The sequence below is a fragment of the Choloepus didactylus genome, chromosome 20 (assembly GCF_015220235.1).
Source record: "Choloepus didactylus isolate mChoDid1 chromosome 20, mChoDid1.pri, whole genome shotgun sequence".
Lineage (NCBI taxonomy): Eukaryota > Metazoa > Chordata > Mammalia > Pilosa > Megalonychidae > Choloepus > Choloepus didactylus.
Window position 1 is genome coordinate 42,147,050 of NC_051326.1, and position 21,946 is coordinate 42,168,995.

The 21,946-nt window shown below is 39.7% G+C and overlaps 1 protein-coding gene across 3 annotated transcripts in view; it reads left to right on the forward strand.

Annotated features, from left to right (window-relative positions):
- Positions 1 to 21,946, forward strand: part of CSMD1 (CUB and Sushi multiple domains 1) — a 2,222,584-nt gene that overhangs the window by 2,012,034 nt on the left and 188,604 nt on the right. For all 3 annotated transcript variants that reach the window (XM_037812751.1, XM_037812753.1, XM_037812752.1), the window contains exon 42: positions 21,005 to 21,193. In XM_037812751.1, the coding sequence (XP_037668679.1) occupies positions 21,005 to 21,193 (189 nt within the window). The remainder of the gene's footprint in view (positions 1 to 21,004; positions 21,194 to 21,946) is intronic.

Consider the following 21,946-nt stretch of genomic DNA (forward strand, 5'->3'; position numbering starts at 1 on the left):
TTCTTCCCCAGAGACCAAGGCACCAAAAGCCCCCAAACCTGGATAGGGAGTGAGTTTGGATTTGAGGGCTCAGATTCTGAGCCTCTACTAGTTACAAGGATCCCATCAACATTCTCAACACAGAGCCACTGGACCTTCCCAATAACCCAGGTTTATTGATTACAAACAGTACATATGTACTCCATGTGACTCTCCACCCAGTGTCCAAAAGAAGTGCTAGATAATTATATATGCAAAAATAAATAAGCAAACTGAGCAACTAGGAAGAAAATGGGACTCTTAGGGGTAGCAGTAGAAAAAATGCGAAGTCATGTATCTTAAGAATTTGAAAAAATTCATATCCTGAACTAAAAATTTTACCTTTTCTATAAATGTTTGACCAAATACAGATTCATCTTTCTTTTGATTATAAAATCAAATTCTATGAAGATGAGTGATAGTGGCACCCTTTTCTGGCCTTCGGAAGCTCTTATCCTATTTTTCATCCATCAAAATTTCTCTGTGGTTATTTAAAATTCAACTTATACATTTACAGAATCAACATTAAAGTGATTAGGAGGACATCAGCCTTCCAAAAAAAAAAAAAAAAAAAAAAAAAGAAACAAAATTCAAATAAATCTAAAATTCTAAGTTAAGTTATACAAATGTCTTTGTCATATTTCTAAATCAATGAATATTAACAATTATATTAGCATAACTTTTCTTCAAGTTAAGATTCTAGTTAAGTATAAACAATATTATAAAGCATGAAGGTCAAGAAATATAGCTCTTCCATGACTTATTTCCATTCTCTGCTTCTAGACTTCCTTGAATTATTTGTCTTCATTTCTCCCTTCTGCCTACACACAGTTCACATTCTCCCTTCACCATAGAAAAAAGAAGAATGATTATAAATAATTAGATAATTAGGCAACTTGGTATATTCCAATGTAATTCCATCAAAGCTAATTTTCTCCCATTATAACCATGTTGTTGTTTTTTTAAGCTACCTTGGTTTGTGTGTTTTAAAGAGTGCAATCACTCTGAATTTATGATAGGCACTGGATTTGGTGGTTGTAGATTCTGAATCAATTGAAATTTTATTACTATTCTCCTTTCCATAAAATTTAAGCAAATAGGAAAATAAAAGAGACTACATATAAACAAACATTGGAAACGCCTTTAACACAGACATCTAAAGTTCTTCCTTGCAGTATTGATATGCAAATAAATTTAATGACTTAAACTTATTACTCTTTCAGGCAGCACTTTGCTTTTGGAAAAAAGTTTTTTTTAGATTTTTTTTTTTAACCACATTCAAAGATATAATACTGTGCTGCTAATTATATTCACAATGTTGTGCTACCATTACATCATATAACTGCTTTTTATGTATCTGATATTAGTTTACAGGACTATGGTTATGTCTCAGCCTGGTAGATAGTGGCTATAAAATTGTGATGCAGAACAAGTTTAATTAAAGGAAAAGTGCCTGTGTCCAGGTTTAATACTTTGTAAGAGGGGGTAGATGAGGTGGGTTGGTTTTCCACTATCCAAACTGGATTGTCACCACATGGGAAGTATTCTCTTGTCTTAACATGCTGCTTACTGTGTTTGCCAGGGATATTGTCTCTAGATGACTCAGTCGTGGCCTGGTGGGTAAGGTTCAGTATTTCTTCAACCTTGGCACATCTGCCTGAACCATTACAACTGTAAATAAAAATAATTGTTTGGGCCTGATTTCCTGAGAAAGAGCATAAAGATATTGTAGATATTGTAAGATCAAGGACTTCTGAGACTTCTCTGAACCAGCATCTGTCTTTCTGTAAGATCAGTTGTTTCCCAAAGTGTGTTTTTGGAAAACAAACATATTTGTGAAGGTGTTTATTCCAAATTCAGTGTTTAAAAATGAATACAATTATTTTATATGCATATATATGTAATTTTTTGAAATGGAAATGCTTGAAGTCTTCTAAATGTGAGTCATAATGAAAATACTAGAGAGAGACTGGACTTTTACTGTCCAGACAATGTACCGCTGAATGACGTCAAAGTCAACATTACGTGATTTTCTTTGCCTTTTTCTCCTTGTTGTTGAAGGATGGCTACACCGCCTCAACATCAGGGCCACACTCAGAAATAGGTGAAAGGTAAACAAAAAAGAAAAGCGTCAACCACCTTTGAAGAGCTTCCTTGGAAGTTCCATCTGTTGACTTTTGCTTACATTTCAGTAGCAGAAACTTGCTTTGTAACAGCCCTTTGCTGAAAGAAAAGCTGGAAAATATAATTTTTTTCATCCCAGGTATATTCCTTTCCCAAAGGAATTAAAGAAATTTAAAACCCTATTCTTAAGGACAAGGGAAGGGTGAATAGTGGATAGGAAACATGCTGCAATAATACAAACTGTCAGTCATTCATATATTTTACCTATCTTTTGAAGGCTAATTTTACCTTTTGATTACCTCACAGTAGGAATTGTCAACTAATAAGAACACAGTTAAATTTCAGACTTGTGGAGTCAATTTAAAATCAAATTAGGATAGTTTAAGTATTTCCAAGGGAAATGATTCCAATTCATTTAAAAGATGTATACATATAACCTCAAAGTTCTAGAAATGGAAAGACAAAAATCATAGTAAAGTTATAATATTGAATGTTTTATAACATAAAAAACATAAATATAAAACAATATATATATATATGGGATCAATTCTTCCATTAATTGATGAAATACTAGGCCTCTCAAATAACTGTTTAGATCTGATTAGGTTGAACTAAGAAAAATGACAATTTAAGTCAAATCAGCTTAGCCTCAGAGTGTAGATCCATGTTTAATCATTCCAATTTTTAAAGTCCCATACATAGTATCTTATAACATATTGATTAAACTTCCTATAATCTAAACCTGGTGAGTTGTAATTTGTCAGTTTTTTTGAAGGCTATGCATTTATTAGTCTACCACTATAATTCAGGGCTAAAATATAGGGATTAAAGTAAGACTCAGTTGCTGTTCTTTATTTATTGCAGGTATATCAAAATATTATTTATACAGTATTTTATAGTTAGCTAGTAAACTTGCCACCTGTCATTTAGTGATGTAACAACAAATATAATACTATGCCACAAATTTAATAATTACATGTTACTATGATTGGTTTCCTTTGCAATCTTATGGATTTTATTTTATTAAAAGACATTATTTTGGGAAGATTAATAGACTTTATCAGAATTCCAAAAGAGGCCATATAAAAAAGGTTTTAGACCCTGGCAGGCAATAAGAAACTACTGAAGGTTTTTAAAGAGGGAATTACAACAGTCATATACACATTTTTTAAAAAAAGGCTTAATCTGATCTAGTGTAGATGAAGGACTTTTATGGGGGGACAGCAAACAGGTCTGGAAAATAGAAGACTGGAGGCAAGGAGACATTTTCAGGAGATTTTTATAGTCTAGGTGTGGAGGATGAAAATGTGCCAAGGCAAAAGCAGTGCTACTGTTACCTACTATGAAGGAAGCATTTAGGGTGGTACATGAAAGTGATGCTGGGGACCTGGGGAGCTGCCATTCTATGGTTGTGGTATTGAGGCTAAGACTGAGGGACGAGCAGAAGCCAAGCAAGCAAAATCCAAGGGCAGAGTGTTCTAGGTGGAGAAAGTCTTGGTGTATTCAAAGAACAAAGCGGATATAACTAGAAGGTAAAGGACAATACAGTCTGAGAGGTTCACAGGATTCAGGTTGTTTGGGGCTTTTGGTTGGGACAAGTTCCGATTTTCTCCAGCTGCAATGTCAAGTCATTGAAGGATTTTAAGTGAAAGAAAAATTACTGCAATGCAGAGAATGAAGTTTTGGGGATCAGGAATGAAAGCAACAAGAAACAATTAGAAAGCCATCACAAATATAGAGGAGAGAAGGTAGTTTAAACTTCAAAACACCTTTCTTCTATAATGTCACTTTCACCTGGTTATATACTAAAATTAAAATAAAAACTTATATATGTTCTGGTTTGCTAATGCTGCTGGGATGCAAAATGCCAAAAATGAATTGGCTTTTATAAAAGGGGGTTTATTTGGTCACACAGTTACCATCTTAAGGCCATAAAGTGTCCAAGGTAAGTCATCAACCACTGGGTACCTTCACTGGAGGATGGCCAATGGCATTCAGAAAATCTCTGTTAGCTGGGAAGTCACGTGGCTGGTGACCGCTCCAGAGTTCTGGTTTCAAAATGGCTTTCTCCCAGGACATTCCTCTCTAGGCTTCAGCTCCTCAAAAATGTCACTCTTAGTTGCTCTTGGGGCATTTGTCCTCTCTTAGCTTCTCCGGAGCAAAAGTCTGCTTTCAATGGCCATCTTCAAACTATCTCTCATCTGCAGCTCCTCTCTCAGCTCCTGTGCATTCCTCAAAGTCTCCCTCTTGGCTGTAGCAAGCTCACTCCTTCTGTCTGAGCTTATATAGTGCTCCAGTAAAATAATCAAGGCCCATGCTGAATGGGTGGGGCCACACCTCCAAGGAAATTATCCAATCAGAGTTATCACTGACAGTTGGGTGGGGCACATCTCCATGGAAACACTCAAAGAATTACAATCTATCAACACAAATACCTTTGCCCACAAAAGATTGCATCAAAGATAATGGCGTTTTGGGGGACATAATACATCCAAACCAGCACAGTATAATATTTATTATTATTTCTATGCTTCTCTTTCATATTTCTGTACATCTGGCCCCCCTTCTTCCATATTTTGTCTAATTTTTATTTCTCCATTAAGTTTCAATTCTGCATTTATTCCTATTGAAATAAATTGTGTTATAAACTGAACATTTCATTCATGATCATCACTTTAAACTTGGTTATTACATGGTAATCTTCATTTGTTTTGTTAGCATGGTCTCTATATTTGAATTGATGAAAAAAGTACAGCATAATTATGTATCTCAAACCATGAATCACCATCTCAGTTGACAGTGAAAACTTTTGAGAAGTCTGCCACATTTTGAATACTTAATACAGTATTCAAAATTTATTTTTTCTTTCCTTATTAACACCACAAAGATTCAAATTAAATTCCAATACTAATATTGTTTACCATGTATATTTGAGACTATATTTTAACTTACATAACCCTTAACCTCCGTAGTTCAAAACTATGTATTTTGCTTTATTTCTTTTGACATTTCCAGATAGGGTCATTAAAGCCATTTCTACATAGTTCCAAAAGTTACCAATTAGGTCAGTCAACAAAGACTAGAAGAGTTAATTTAGGAATCATGTAGACCAGAGGTCATAAAGCTGTTGTATTTGCCTTTCATAATATGCTAAATATTGTCAGTATTTAAAATCAGATTTCACACAATTTGGGAAATATACATAGATCCACTTTTCCTTTTTCTCTTGCAATATCAGAATTTGGAAACATCATTCAGCATTCATGGGGACAGTCGGATGAGGTATCAGAAGGGTGGGAAAGCATTTACTTAAGTTTTCCTTGGCTCCTGGATAGCTTTGCTCATTGAGGTGGTCTGTTGGTCCAGCTGTAAGCATGTGGATTTGTGAATCCTCATTTAGGTCAAACATCTGTTTGGTTGACTAAATGTTTTCTTTCTTTGACACCTAACTCTAAGTTCAAATATTCACATAAAAAAAGACTCCTGAAACAATATTAGTTTTTATTATAAACAATTAATTTTCTACAACTGAGAGTTATAAGGACAAATTAAATTTAAGAAATGAAAAAATAATTTTGAATTTAGGATATCATATCTGACAGAGATTTATATATTCATGCTAAACTGGATAGTTTACCGGTGTTTGTCATTTTATAAAATTTATAAATTGGCAAAATGACAGTAAACTCTGGTTTTTAAGTCACGTCAAAATTTCTTGGTTCTTCCTGTGACATATAATATGCTGAAGATATAATTAATAACTTGCAAGATGCTGCATAAATCATGCAAATATTTCTAGTCATTCTGAATGATGTCTATGTTCTCCACCTTATTTTTAAACCCTGTCATTTACTTTTGACTATAAAAAGGTCAAAAATGTTAGCAGATATAGCTGTCTTGGGTTAAATTACTAATAACAGAATTGAGGAATGGCAGGTAAAGAACTTTGTTAAATAAAATCAAGTTTGTGTACCCTATGACTAACTCAAGAATTGGAAAACAAATGATTATGTTATGATAGTTATCAACTACTTAGATAATAGTTGCCCAATATACTAGAGATTATAAGGATGACTACATGATTCCATTAGCAGTTGCAATTAAGTGCCTATAATCTAAACATGACACAAATATTGCTCAAGATTGATAGATGTGACAGATTTTCCCAGATCTAAACCGAGGATTTCAGTATGAAAAATGACATTGAATTATATAAAATTATCTTCCTCATCTGACTCTTATGGTATATAGGACTTATTGGTACTTAGACTTTTCATAATACTTAAAAATTTTGTCATATAAAGGGTTTTGGCTAATTTCTTTGCCTTTTAGTTTCTGTAATTTGGCATTTGGAGAAATCAAGTATCCTCTTTCTTCTTTTTTCCTGTATGTGCTAAACACTGTTTTTTAAACAGCATGGACTATGTTAAATCTGCTCATTTACCAATACAATCACAAAACTGCTGAATTTTGCATGATTTGTATTTATGAGAAAATAGGCTATAGTTTATAGATACCACTTTTGCCCCTTAGGAGGAGATGTGGTTAAACTGCCTTTATGTACAATGAGTAATTGAGGAATTAATTCTGTTTCCTTATAGATACGACCATAATTTATACATGAAATTGATGTGTTTCTAAAACTGTATTTCTTTTCAATATAATATTCTGAGCAACATTGACTTAACTAGAGGAAGAAGGACAGGGGTTTACTCTTATCCTTTTTTAACCACTTGCATTATAGCTTCAGATGTCCACATTCCTCTTGGGATCTGTAGGATACTTCTGAGGCAGTTAAACTCAAGCTTCTGAGACAACTAAGAGAGTGGATTCTGAGTCTAGGCTGGTACATTCATAATGATATGTTGTGGGCGTCTATACAGTCCTTGATTTCAGTAACTTCAGCATTTCCTTTGGGTCAAATTTATAGCTTCTCCAAAATATGAAGGCTGTGATGCAAAAGGACCACTGGGCACTGATTCATTGGTTAGTCAAAGCATGAGATACAATTGAACTTGGAATTTCAAGCAAGGAATTTCATTAAAGATCTATTAGCAGAGGCTTCACTTAGCAGAAAACTTCTAAGATTGGCTGTACCTTAGCAATTTTGGTTGACTTCCCAAGAAGGTACTGGGCTCAAGGAGTTAACATTTAGGCAATGAGGAACATTTAGGCAAAGAGTATATCTTAAATGTGAGAGCCAGGACCATATCTCTGGTTACAAAAGAAGTGTGATGCACCATGTAAGGAATTTACAATGGCCTATGTGGAAACTGGTAAGCTATGCATGTGTGCATTTGAAAGAGTCTGTGGACCACAGTACATGGCTTAGCTGCTACTTAAACCCCAGCTTCAGTTTCCAGTTGAGAAGGAAGCCAAGGACTCAAGTAGGGCTTCAAATGAGTATTCCGTGTGTACCTTGGTACAAACTGCTGTCTCACCTCCCTGTGACAAGGCTTAGTTTTCTCAAAGTACTTCACATTAATTTCTGACATTAGAAGCAGTAGCTTATTCCTCCCTGGTCTATCTTCATCAAGAGATTATTTCAGAAGTGGCTCAAGTGCTTAACTTAATTTGTGTAACATATTCTATCATAGAAACTAGAAAATCCTTGCAGTTCAGACTAAGATTTATTGAATTAATATATGACAATGGCTCATTGCACTTTTTAATCACATTTAAATCTTTTGGTTCTCCTATAAGATATGTATATTCATTCCACTTAGATAAATGAAGATATGAAGAAATGGAATTTAAGTGATATGTTCAAGACATGGACATTATATGGGGAGAAGTAGGCCTAGCCCAGGTCACAGAACTAGTTTGCCAACGTACTTTATGGCTTTCGGACTTCAGAAGCAGATTTCAGTGTTTGTTGATGATGATTCTCTTTTCTAATTCAAATTTTCTATGACAGATAGTACAACTAATCTTATACGACTACTATATAATATCTCTAAAAGTCTTTAGGAATTGCCAAGCATGGAATAGAGAGATTTATGAACGAGTTGCTCGCCTTCAGTTGAAAAATCTTGGTTTTTATCTCTCTTTATATTGGAAGGTAAATTCTTTATCAAATTCAGCTGAAGGTTTGGTTCTTTTTTTAAAATTCTCTTACTTAATGGCTGTTTTCCATATATTGAAACTTTTTATATTTTAAAAATCAGTTTATGGGAATTAATGCTTTCATGGTGAGTAGAGATCAATAAAGCCATGCTTGAAGGAGTATTCTGACAGTTGATTGAGAGGTCCCCCATCCTCAAGCCTAGAGTGTATAGTAATCAAATCCATACCCTTTGATGTTTCACAATCATTAGAATTGATTATAAATGGTCAAAACAGGCAATAGAAAATCTATTGTCCCTACTCTAAAAAAAACATTCAATAAGGATTCTTCCAAAATTCATCAATTTTTAGTATACTAAAGAATTATTTTTATTACCTCTTTTTGATTACTTTAATTCAGGTGCCTAATAAAGTCTTTTATATCAATGTCTATATCATTGTGTAAAGTGTGATGATGAATCAAAATTCAGGAAAGATACATACAAAAAAAAAGGAAGGTGTATTATGAGGTTACTTATCAAAAGTTTGGGAGAATATTGATGTTAATATTTAAGTAGTAAAGTACTCCATTAAATAAGAAAGTTGGCATAAAGATCTAAAAACAATGGATCTGAACTATATGCTAAGTGTATAACTCTCCAAGCCATGCATTTTGGTCGGTTTTTTTTTTTTTTTTTTTTTGCCTTGCAGATACAACTCATGAGATGAAAAAATGGGTCCTGGCTTTTGAATAAGTTTCTATGTCCATTTATAAAACATGTTTTATTGAATTACCTATTTGGTTACTGGCACCTCACCTCTTAGAAGTTGGCAAGATTCTGAAAGGGTGCACACACGTTGTGAGAAATGGATGAAAAATCTGTCACCCTGAACACTCCACCTTTTTCTCAGACAACTGACTTCTTTTTATCGTCATAGCACATATTATTCCCTCTGCCTGAAAAATCTTCCTTCCTTGGTCTTTACCTGCCCTGTACCTTCTCACCATTTGGATCTCAGCTAAAACCTCATTTCTTCAAAAGACTATTTCTCAACCACACCTGCATACTTCCACCCTGTTTTTGCCTTTATTTCAGTTCATGTTAGTTTTATTTAACAATAGTTTACACAACTTAAACTTATTTTACATAATTATCTATTTATTATTTTTTTCTTCAATAAAATAAAAGCTTCATGAGAGCAAGACCCATTTCTGTCAAGCTGCCAGTTATAGCTAGCATTTATAACAGTATACAATAAATAATATTTAAATTCATTCAATAAATGAAGAGATGATACAAACCATTCTTCCACGTACATAAGCAGGCCTACTCATTATTTTTTCCATGCAGTACAATTGTGTTAGAGCCATTAAAAAGAGAAAAAAAAAATTTTTTTCTTGAATGTTAGAGTATTCCATGACTATTAGACTTAGAACCATGGGGTTTTAAGCTGGAAGGCAATTTAGCAATCTCCATATTGCTCCCTTTAACAGAGGCTAATTGTATTAGCAGAAATAGGCCAGCACCCTTCAACTCTAGTTTCATCTATGCTTAAAGAGAATTTGATTGCAGTTCTTAAATTATCCAACAGACAACAAAATTAGGGAAATGCATCGTATTGTATTTTCTTAAAATGCATGTGAGTGAATGTGTATGTGTGTGAATGTGTATGTGTTTATGTTTGTGTTAACACCTCTAAGACACTGTTAAATTATGAGTGAAATCTTCCAATGAAGATTAGGTTATGTTGAATCTAGTTTTATTTGTTTCTCCTTCCATGGAAATGGCAGTCCATTTTTGATAGTGTTTTCTCTTTTTTTAGCAGTTGTGTTTGGTATAATAGAGGACTCACTTCTGCAACAGAGTTTATTATCTTTAAAGCAAAAACAAGAATGAGAACAAGCCTGCTGATTTCATTCTAAAGAGTATATAATACAGAAGGAAATAGTTGATAGTTGACAGTTCAAACACAGCATGGAATTCTTTGTTCTTTTTGTGAGCATGGGTCTATAAAACAAAAAATTTCTCAAAAATTTCATAAGGAGGGATACTGTACAGTGTGGATATTTTTCAGGCAGTGTGGCCCTGGCTTTCAGCATAAGGTGTTTCTATGGCCTTCAGCTTGGGTTGACCCTTTGGAGAGGCAGAGGAGGCCCGGCTGTGTTTCATGAGATTGGACTAGGGAGAAGCCCAGTGGAGGAATGGGGAAAAGGCGTGTGTATGTGTGAAATACAGAAAGAGAAGGGAAAAGAAAAACACTGATTTGAGTTGTGTCCGGCGCTTTCTCCGCCTCGCCTCGAGTCCTCGGTCGGCCGGCGATGGGGACCAGAGAGATAAGGGGAGAGAGGGTGCGGACAATGTCTTACCCGACGCACTCGTGATCACTCTGGACTCGCAGCAGTGAAGAATGTAGGCTTTTAATGGAACTAGGCAATCATCCTCTTTACAGGTTCCGCCCGGGGCAAGACGCCTCGGGGGAGAACAACCTCGATGCGGCCGTCAGGCGCGGCTCCTTGTGGGCTGTCTCCCCGAGCTCTGCCCGGGAACTTTCTTATAAACCTTACGTATATCCAATGGGCAAACGCCACGCATACAAGCATGATTGGTGAATACAGAGGGTTGTCACATACATCACAAAGCGGAAGCAGGATGTGGGCGCCATCTTTGCACCACTCGATGGGCGGGGGGAACTCAAGGGCAGGCTGCAGCTTGTCTACTAGGCCTAATCCGGAATGTGGCTGCTCACATCTCCCCCTTTTTGTTTTTATTTTGATGCCCCAGTGTCTCCAGTGATGAATGTGCTCCCGTAGACCTAGATGGCCCACAACGTATGTTTTGGTGCTTTGGGGAGTCTGGACTAGGTCCCGGCCATACTGCGGCGGGGCCTCTGGCACCGACCAGAATGCTCACTTCATATAGAGACCGGAGAGCCCATGAGCTGGAAACCATGTGGCTCTCCTTGCAGTACTCAGTCTCGCAACTGGGGGACAAGAGGGTTAGGAGAACGGTAGCCAGTGTCGAGGGCGTCACTAGGTGTCTCTGTGCAATGGCAGGGGTCCCGTCTGGCCACAACTAGGACTCTGCCCAAGAGATCTACCTGAGACAAAAATAGGACCACTGGTGCCGATTATTTATATCCGGGATTTTGCCAAATACTTAGCTGCGAACCTTGCCCCCAAATGCCCCGCTTCGAGTGGTTGGGATGGGTGCTGGGCAGAGGGACTATAGTCATCAGGAGGGTTACAGGCAGAGGACATGGCCATCATGGCGGTAACACGTAATTGCTGTTGTCTTTGAAACAAACGCTCCAGCAAACTCTTAACAATGATCAAACCTACTAATAACCCCACAGCAAGAAGAACCCAGTTGGTCAGATTAGGCCAAGAGAACCAGGAGGGAAAAAAGGTCAATATTCCTGGCCCTCTTCCCGGTCTGCTGGGGAGTGGTCGACACCGTCGACATCATTTGACCGCTCATCACGCGAGTTGAGGACTGGATCCAACAGGTCACGTTGGGGGTTTAACGACCCGTCAGGCTGCAGTTCTTTGGTGTTCTCAGGCGACTGCACGGTTCTCACCAATCTCTCCGGTACCCACACTGGTTGGCGTCCTGGTTCCTGGGGAAAGACACAAACAGAGCCTCTGGCCCAGCTGAGCACTGGGTCAGGACCTTTCCATTGCCCCGACAGAACATCCCTCCAACGGACCAGGCCTCTATGCGGAGGACCTGGGGTGGTATGTTGTAGGGCAGGCGTCATGGTTGATGCGTTTTCATTTAAATAATTGTATGTAAATAGGGCGGCAGACAATTGGGCCCTGGGGGACAGACCATGACCTATTACCCCCTTTTGCTTTTGTAATAATTCTTTAATGGTTCTATGCGCTCTCTCGATGATACCCTGCCCCTGAGGGTTGTATGGGATGCCATGTTTTAGGTGAACTTCCATAACATCACAAAATTTTTGGAAAGCCTTGCTGACGTAAGCCGGTCCATTGTCTGTTTTCAAAGTTTTTGGCTTGCCCCACATTGCCCAAGCTGCAAGGCAATGCGCAATAACCTGATGGACCTTTTCCCCTGTCTCGGCAGAGGCAAACATCACCTGAGAACAGGTATCAATTGACACATGCAAGTACTTGACCCTACCAAACTCGGCAAAATGAGTAACATCCATCTGCCAAATGTCTCCCGGGATGAGACCCCTAGGGTTTACTCCTATTGAGGGGATAGCTTTTCGAGTGACACAATTTCCACAGGCTCGGACTATGTCTCTAGCTATTGCTCGTGGTATCTTAAACCGCCTAGCCAGGGTACCCGCGTTGATGTGGAACCTGTGATGGAATTCTCGGGCTAGTTGGCAAGGCGTCAGTGCAGGAAAGACATGTGGCTGCCGAGTAGCCATATCTACTAAATGGTTACCGCGTGCCATGGGGCCAGGTAAGCCCGTATGAGCCCTAATATGAACTATGTGAAAGGGATGCCGTCTCGCGAGAATCACCGTTTGAAGCTCGTGAAAGAGGGTGCTCACTGTGGAGGAACCCTTTATAATGCCCACAGCTTCCAAAATTCGCAGAGAGTTAACAACGTAGATGGAATCAGAGATAATATTCAGAGGGTCTGGAAACTCTTTCAAGACCGTGGTGACGACCTGCAGCTCGACCCACTGAGGTTTGAGTGGCTGAAAGAGAACAGTTTTGGGAGCATCTCCTTCCACACAATATGCTCCTATACCCGAGCTGGAACCATCAGTGTACACAGTGAGAGCGCCTTTAATTGGTCTAGGCGACGTGACCCTGGGAAAAATCACCGGGTGTCGGGTGACAAACTGTAGGAGGGGGTCTTTGGGGTACTGATTGTTGATACATCCCGAAAAGGTGCATCGGAGAATGGCCCATTGATCTATACACCCAGTAAGCACCTCAAGCTGCTGAGAAGAATAAGGCACCCTGAGGTTTTTGGGCTGCAGACCAAAATGTTGTACTGCCTGTTTAATGGCCTGTAGGGCCAGTTCAGCGACTGCAGTGGGATAATGTTCTAAAATCCTTTTAGGGGAAACTCCGGGGTGAATCCAGAGTAATGGTCCCCGTTGCCATAGCACTGCGGTGGGCTGTGATTCTGTCGGTAGAAGACAGGCATCAAAGGGCTCACTGGGGTTCACTCTTTTCAATGCAGCACTACTGAGCGCTTGCTCTACTTGGTACAGTGACTGCCTCGCTGCAGGGGTAAGGTATCTTGGTGAAGCCAGATCCGAGTCCCCTTTCAGCAACTCGAATAAGGGCATTAAATCTGCATTGGGTAATTTCAAATATGGGCGGATCCAGTTTATGTCCCCCATAAGCCTCTGCATGTCATTTAGGGTATGAATCCTGTCTAGTCTGAGTGCAACCCTCTGGGGTGAGATGTGGGTAGGCGTGAGCCTTGCTCCCAAAAAGGTGACAAGCTCGGTCATCTGTATTTTTTCCGGGGCCACTTCTAAGTTGGCTTCTCGGAGTGTTAGAACTAAATGTGCTAATGTGGTCCTAAGGAGGTCTACTTGTCCATGGGTCAACAGGATGTCATCCATGTAATGGAGGATCCTTACTTGGGGAAAAAGCTGGCGGGTACTGGCTAATTTTTCAGCCACGTACAACTGGCACATGGTAGGGCTATTAGCCATGCCCTGAGGCAAAACCGTCCATTCAAAACGACGACAGGGCTCCTCCTGATTTAGGGAGGGCACAGTGAAAGCAAATTTTGGGGTATCCTCGGGGTGAAGTGGGATAGAAAAGAAACAATCTCTAATATCTATAATAAAGACAGGCCACCGCTCTGGCAGAGTTGAGAGAAGGGGCAGTCCCATCTGGACAGGCCCTAGGGGCTCCATGCAATTATTGATGGCCCTTAAATCATGTAATAGCCTCCACGTGCCTGATTTTTTCTTGATGACGAAGATAGGGGTGTTCCAGGGTGACGTGGAGGGAACGATGTGCCCCCTCTCCAGCTGATCTGACACTAAGGCGTGCAATGCTGAAAGTTTCTCCTGAGGCAAGGGCCACTGAGGTACCCAGACTGGAACCTTAGCTTTCCAGGTTAACTTTATAGGTGTAGGTGGGTATTTACCCTCAGTGGCCCCTAGGAAAAACCCAGGCCTTGTCTGCCAGGGTTTGAGTCAGCCTGAATGGGCTTCACGCGCCCTTGCAAGGAGGCTCCCAGCCCCCTGCCCGGGACATATCCCATTCTATTCAGCAACTGTTTAGAAGTTGGAGAGTAGCCTGTGGTTAGGGTTACATCCATTTGAGCTAGAATATCTCTTCCCCATAATGAAACAGGCAGGGCCAGCACATAAGGCTGGAAACTGCCCTGATGTCCTTCCTCATCCTCCCAATGGAGAGTAGTGGCACTCACCATGGGCGCTGAGATTTGGCCGATCCCTCTGAGGGTGTCTTCCGCTTGGTTCGTTGGCCAAGCGGGGGGCCAATCTTGCTGTCTTATAATCGACCTATCTGCTCCGGTATCTAACAGACCTAGGAAGGCTCGGCCTTGCACTTTAAGAGTCAGCATGGGTCGAGACTCCAGGGACATTTGAAGACCCTCAAAAACCTCTCCGGAGGATCCAAATCCTTTATTCCCCCTCTGTCCTGGCTTGCTTGGAAAGACTGAATGCAGGCTGGGCAAAAGCAGAAGCTGCGCCAACTTATCACCCTCTGCAATGACCAGAGTACCCTGCAGAGACTGTACCATAATCTGGACATGGCCTGTGAAATCTGAGTCTACAATACCTGGTATAACTGTTAACCCTTTTAGGGCTGTGGATGCTCTCCCTATTAAGAGCCCCACCGTTCCTGCTGGTAAGGGCCCCTTGAAGGAGGTCCCCACTAATTGGACTCCCATGGCGGGGGTTAGTACGAGTCTGGAGGTGGCACAGAGGTCCAATCCTGCTGATCCGGGAGATGCGCGGGTCTGGATGGGAGCCGCATCGCCCGCTGGTGTGTTTGGGGGCCCACCGCAAGGGTGGACCCCCTCTGCCCGTTTTTTGAATCCTGTTCGGGGCGGCCAGAAAGGCGTACTCCCTGCGCGCTGAAGACTGACTTACAGTCCTCTGCGCGATGAGGCCCCTTGTAGCAGCGGCCGCACAGCTTAATGGCCGCACGCGGTCCGCGGAGGTGCTGAACGGCGGGCGGTTGATCTTTATTAGGGCAATCTCTCCTAAAATGTCCTGACTGGCCACAGCCATAGCACCTTTTTGGCCTTGCCCCCAAGGCTCCGGGGTCCTTTGCGGTTACCTGTAGGGAGCTGGCTAGCATAGCAGCCAACCCTGCATTAGTTAACGGGCTACCAGCGTCTCTGCAAAGCCGAACCCATTCTGTCAAGCTCTTCCCCTTATTCTGTGCCAGGATAACCTTACATTCCCTATTGCATTGCTCAAAAATCATCTGCTTAACTACAGTTTCCGCTACCCCTGGATCTGAGAAGATTCTCTCAGCCGCAGTCTGCATCTTTGCCACAAAATCCACAAAAGGTTCTGTGGGACCCTGGTGAATGCCGCTGAGTGAGGCCTGGGCTTCTCCCTCTCCTGTCAACTTTTTCCATGCCCCTATGAAACAGCGGAAAATTTGGGCGTAAACTTCCTGGGGGTATCCTGTCTGATTTTGGGCGTGAGCACCTTTCCCTAACAACATATCTACATTCCACCCGCCGTGCCTCCCCGCCGCATTCCTCGCTGCCTGCTCCTCAGCTAACTCCTCAAACCACGCTTTCCAATCGATAAACCGGCCGGGTGGCAAGCAGGAGCGAGCCAGCTGAAGGATATCAGCAGGTGTATGATTTAGGGTGGAGAGGTTCTCAACCATGTTCAGGGTGTAAGGGGCGTTGGGGCCGTACTGATGTACGGCTTGCCTCAGCTCCTTCAAGAGCTTGTAATCATAGGATTCATGCAGATTACGACCTTGGTGATTGATGATGACTGGGAACATTTCGGAGACCGGTTCGGGCTCGAGCGGTTGATAGCCGCCCAAAATGCCAAAAGGTCTGAATGTGGTAAAGGGGCTCCACTTCCAAAAATGCCTCCTATTGTCATTTGAGGGTGAAGGGCCCGGAGGGTCCACGTAGTCGGGCGGGGGTTCTGGGAGTTGCGAGGGGGGGTCATGGTCTCTACTCGTCATGGCCACTAGAGGGAGTCCTGTACAAGGGCCCCTTGCGGAGTCGGTTAAACCGTCCACCGGATGCAGGTGCTTCCTTAGGGGCGCAACGGTCGTTGCCGGTGGGGCAGAGGGCCGCGTGGGTGAGATAGGGGGTGCCTCTAGATCAATCAGCGGAGGCGCTTCCGGTCCCTCGTCTGCCTCGCTTTCAGAATCTGAGTCAGAACTATCAGAACTAGTACTCGACTCTGGCGGCTTGCCCTTATGGGTGCCCTCCGCGGATGAAACGGACTGAGTTTCTTGGAGCGCATGTCGCACCTGCAACAAGGCAGCAGGCGTGGTCAGGCCCATGGCCGATTCCAGCTCAAGTACAGCATGAACAGTCTCCCATATAAGGACCAGGACTGGGTCCAGACAAATGCCCGTTTGGCGCGCTCGGTCTATATCACGGCCAAGTTTCATCCAAGAGGGCAGGTTGAGGCTGCCAGAGCAGGGAAACCAGGGGGCAAAAGTGGCCACATCATCAAGGAATCGTTGGAGAGAACTTTTCTTAACTGAGATACCCCGCTGCTTCAAAAGGGTCTTTAAGGGGGTTAATAGGGGTGAGCTTTCAGACTGCCCCATGCTTGCAGTCGGCACTATCTCTTAATCACTCGGAGAGCTCTTCCGAGTCCCCGGGGCTACCTGAACGCCCACGGGCCCTAGTCCTCGCACGAAAAAAAGGGGTGCTTACCTTCTCGCGGTGATCAGTCACGGAAGTCAAGCCACGGATCCCGGGAGCACGTCTCCGTCGGGTCGAGGGGAACGCGAATGAGGGTCCCCGTACGGGCCACCACTTGTCCGGCGCTTTCTCCGCCTCGCCTCGAGTCCTCGGTCGGCCGGCGATGGGGACCAGAGAGATAAGGGGAGAGAGGGTGCGGACAATGTCTTACCCGACGCACTCGTGATCACTCTGGACTCGCAGCAGTGAAGCATGTAGGCTTTTAATGGAACTAGGCAATCATCCTCTTTACAGGTTCCGCCCGGGGCAAGACGCCTCGGGGGAGAACAACCTCGATGCGGCCGTCAGGCGCGGCTCCTTGTGGGCTGTCTCCCCGAGCTCTGCCCGGGAACTTTCTTATAAACCTTACGTATATCCAATGGGCAAACGCCACGCATACAAGCATGATTGGTGAATACAGAGGGTTGTCACATACATCACAAAGCGGAAGCAGGATGTGGGCGCCATCTTTGCACCACTCGATGGGCGGGGGGAACTCAAGGGCAGGCTGCAGCTTGTCTACTAGGCCTAATCCGGAATGTGGCTGCTCACAGAGTTGACTTTATGTTTTAATTATCCCTGTTTCTACATTTATTATCATTGTTTTCCAAGCAACTTGTTTTTCTCATAGAGCATGATCACTTCAGCAAAAGCAAACGCTAATGATGAACATGTCTCTCTGGCCTTCGAAGTATGTTCTGTTAAGAAAAACTAGTTTCTTAAAGTTTTGATTTTTTTTTTTTTTTTTTTTTTTCTTTTGGGCATCTGTAGGTATTTCCCCTTGAAGTCCTTTATTATGTGGAGGATTTGAGAAGTCCAATATTTTACTTTTAAGATATAAAAACAACTAGGTAACTTGCTCATATAGACCATGCAACTATTATCTTTTTTGTAGATTTCAAATCCCATATTCAAAAAACTGTGTCTCAAAAGTACTTTTCCTTTTGCAAATGACCCTTAGTACTTTACATTTCTTTAATAACAATTGTGCTTATAATGCTTATTGACCAGGAATAAATTCTTATATAGTTTCTCCTTCTAATTTGTGAAGTTCCATGTTATAATGTAACTTCATCAAAAAGGGAGCATCATAAAATTCATTCTATTCTGGATAAATTATGTTTGATTTTCTATAAATGGAACTTACATCTACTTATTGAATCCTAAGGGATATGTGTTGAAAGATGGCATTCTGTTCATGTAAATTCTCAATGGCAACAAAGTGTTCCCTATTTCATATTATAGTTACATTATACGATGCATTATAGATGTAATTCCTTCAAATATTCAGGTGTGTTAAAATTAAAACAACCTCATTTAAGGCATATTACAACTTACAGAGTTCTATCATATAAATTAATTCATTTCATTTTCACTGCAATCTTGATAAGTAGGCAGCAGTCCTTTTCATCTTTATATAGTACAATCAAGATGTGACCTCAGGAACAATTAGGGGACAATCACCCAAAGTCCTCTTGATGATGTGTCAGAATCAGTGTTAGACTCATGGTTTTCAAATACGTCCTAGTACCTTCCCTATTTAATGTTTTCTCCACTCCCATCTTGAAAGGACTTTGTCTAACAACAGGTTCTTCCAGTTCTGGTCCTTCGGGGAGTCAATGCCAGGAATTATCCCAAGATGTTAAAAAGTTCTTGCCATTTGTTACCTTCTTTCTTGCTCTCGATTATTCTTCAGCTGCTTCTCTGACTCCTGTTCAGAGACATTTTACAGTTGCACATATAAAAATACTTAAAATCAAGGAATACTGATATGTAATTAAGGATTTCTTTTAATCTGCTTACTAAAGACAGGGTTTAACCCTAGTATTCTATGGTTCAGTTGCATGGAATCTTTATTATATTAAAAATATAAGGAAACATGCCTAGATGCATATACACACATGACAATTTGAAGATTATAATACTATAACATCTAACCCCTTAGAATTTATGTCTGTATATCATAACCTATTTATTTAGACATTTGAAGTACTATAAAGTAGAGCATGCTGTAACTAACAACTTTGAACACTTAGTTTTTTTTTCTTCTTTGAAATTATTCTCATAGTAGAGATGTCTATAAATGATATTACTAGGTCAAATGGTAAAATTAATTTTTATGGCTCTATTCAAATAGCTTTCTCATAGAGTGATGGCAAATTACATTGCCATAATCAAATGATCCAATTGACTCACTAGTATTGCATATTATTAAACAGAAAAATGCCATTTCACAAGTTCATTAAATCAGAAAAATCTATTAATAATAAAACTTCATAACTCTATAGGTTGTTTAATACCCATTTTATGGAAAGTGCTAAGTGCTAAGACCCCAAATTCCAAACAGCAACTACATTGATCTTTCAAAATTCAAGTCCACTTATAGTAGCCCTGAATGATATCTTTCCTGATCCCATTAGTTTTATAATAAAAATCGAATCCCTTTAGTATGATATGCATGGCAGCCACTCTTCTGGGAAAAAAAGAAGGCTAATCTCTGGGTATTTCCAAATCATGTACTCTGTATTTCAGTCTTAATGAAATACTTAATATTCCTTTCTTATGGTTTTCATATATTCACCAATTTTGCATATTCAGCTATTTTATCCCTTTTGCAAGAATGTCCTTCTCCTCTCACACCCCTCTTTATTTCAGGTAGTTAATGCAGAAAGATAAAGTCCAAACTCTGGCAAATGCCTGGCACAAATCATAGAATATAAAATATTTCAATATTTATTTTAAAATTTCAAAGTTACACATTCACCAATGCTGATCATCTGGCTAAACAATTTAAATATAAAATTAAATCTTTTTTACTTTATTCTCCACATGAAAGGGCTCTCTGGCAGTCACTTATATCCTTTATATTATTACTGTATATTCAGTTGATTGTGAGGAGAATAATGGATGACCTCTTGTTCTTTGTAAACTGATTGTGTGTGGCCCAGGGCTAAGAATCATTGATCTGTTTTCAACAGGAATATATGAGAGGGATAAGTGAGCAGTTTCCTTCTGAGTTGGTTCTGCACCCTGTGGCTTCATTATTGTATTAGAAGTGAATTCTCAGGCACCTTTATGTACAACAACATACTCTAAAGATTAAAAGATGATGTAGTGGACTTCTACTGCTTTAAATTATTAATTCCCCGTCCACCAGAGTAGATAAGAGAAACTTGTCTGCAAGGTGTCTCAATTAGTTGAAAGATGATATGACAACAGGAAATTGTACCTAATTTGTAGATTAGCTAACTGTTACTAATTTACAGGTAAATTTTTGAATCACATAGACTGCAAATAAGATTTATTATATTGTCCTAACTAGAATTTATTCTAGAGCACACAAAGGACTTAATGATAAAGCTCAATAACCAACATGTTATAAAAATATGGCACTGTTGGGAATTGCTAAATGATTTTATAGGTATTTTTTTCAAGAAATAAAGAAAGTAGAATAAATTTCCCTATTATATTTGTATGAAACAATTAAGCTAAAAACAAAACAACTATATATTTCCTAGTTAGAAGTGCTTAGTTTAGAATGGCAGTATATTTCACTTTTAAACTAAAAAGGGCATTGTTAGGGCTATGTTCACCAGGCATTCCTTATAGATACTTTTTTATTTTCTGTATTCCTTTTTTTTATTAAATTCATGTAATATACTTTCTTTCTAAGTTAAACATTGTCAAATTCCTTTTGGTTTGTTCTTTATTACTTCTAAAGAACACAGTAAGTGCTCATAGATCCATGTTGTTATAATCCTGCTACTAAAAGTAATTATTTTTTTTTTTTTCAGGATGGTAACTGGTAACTTAAGACTTAAAAATTTATCTTTCGAAATCTTAATCTTAAAAAGCTACTTGTAATCATTTCCCTCCTCTAAATTCTAGACTAATTTAAACTCTTATATATGAGTTTGATGTTGTTTCTTTGTTTGTTTCAGCCTATGAATTACAGAACTGCCCAGATCCTCCTCCATTTCAAAATGGGTATATGATCAACTCAGATTATAGTGTGGGACAATCAATATCTTTTGAGTGTTATCCTGGGTACATTTTAATAGGCCATCCAGTTCTCACTTGTCAGCACGGGATCAACAGAAATTGGAACTATCCTTTTCCAAGATGTGATGGTAAGTTAACAAATTTTCTTGAGAGCAATTCATTTTTCATGTATGTAATAATGCATTAAATATTAAAATGAACATATTCAAGAATTCATTAATTTACTCAGCAAACATTTTTTGAGAATTTATTTTGTCAAACTAAGCCTATTTGGTATTTTAGGAATACACCAAATACCAGTAAATTAAAAAAAAAAAAATAGCCCTTGCCCTCAAGGATATTATAAGGGTAACAAAATAATAAATACAAACATTTATATGCAAAACCAAACACAAGTAGAATATTATGTTGAACTGCATATACAAAGAATGCCATGCATTTGGGATGGCAGCAACATTTAACTCCAGAGTAGTTACATTAAGCGGAAGGATTATAGGGAAAAAGAATGCTTATTAATTTTACACCAGATATTTTCTGTTGTTTTAACTTTTATAAAAATTATATATTACTTTTATATTTTGTTTTAAAAAATTGTTTTCATTTTTAGTCATCCTTGAAGGATATTCAATATGTTGATACTCAGTTGATACTCAGAAGAAACAGTATAAGCAAAGACATCATGTAGGACTAGTTTTAGGAAAAAAAAATAAAAGTAGTGTAGTTTAATAGTGCATGATGGTAGGGGTTTCTTAGGAGAGGTTAGAGATTAGGTTAATGGAGAATGGTGAGAGAGGAAGACCTGAACTTTTTGAATGTTCCTATTCTGAGGAGGGATCACTGCCTTAAAACCTCTGTGTGGCTATCAAATTTTCATGACTTAT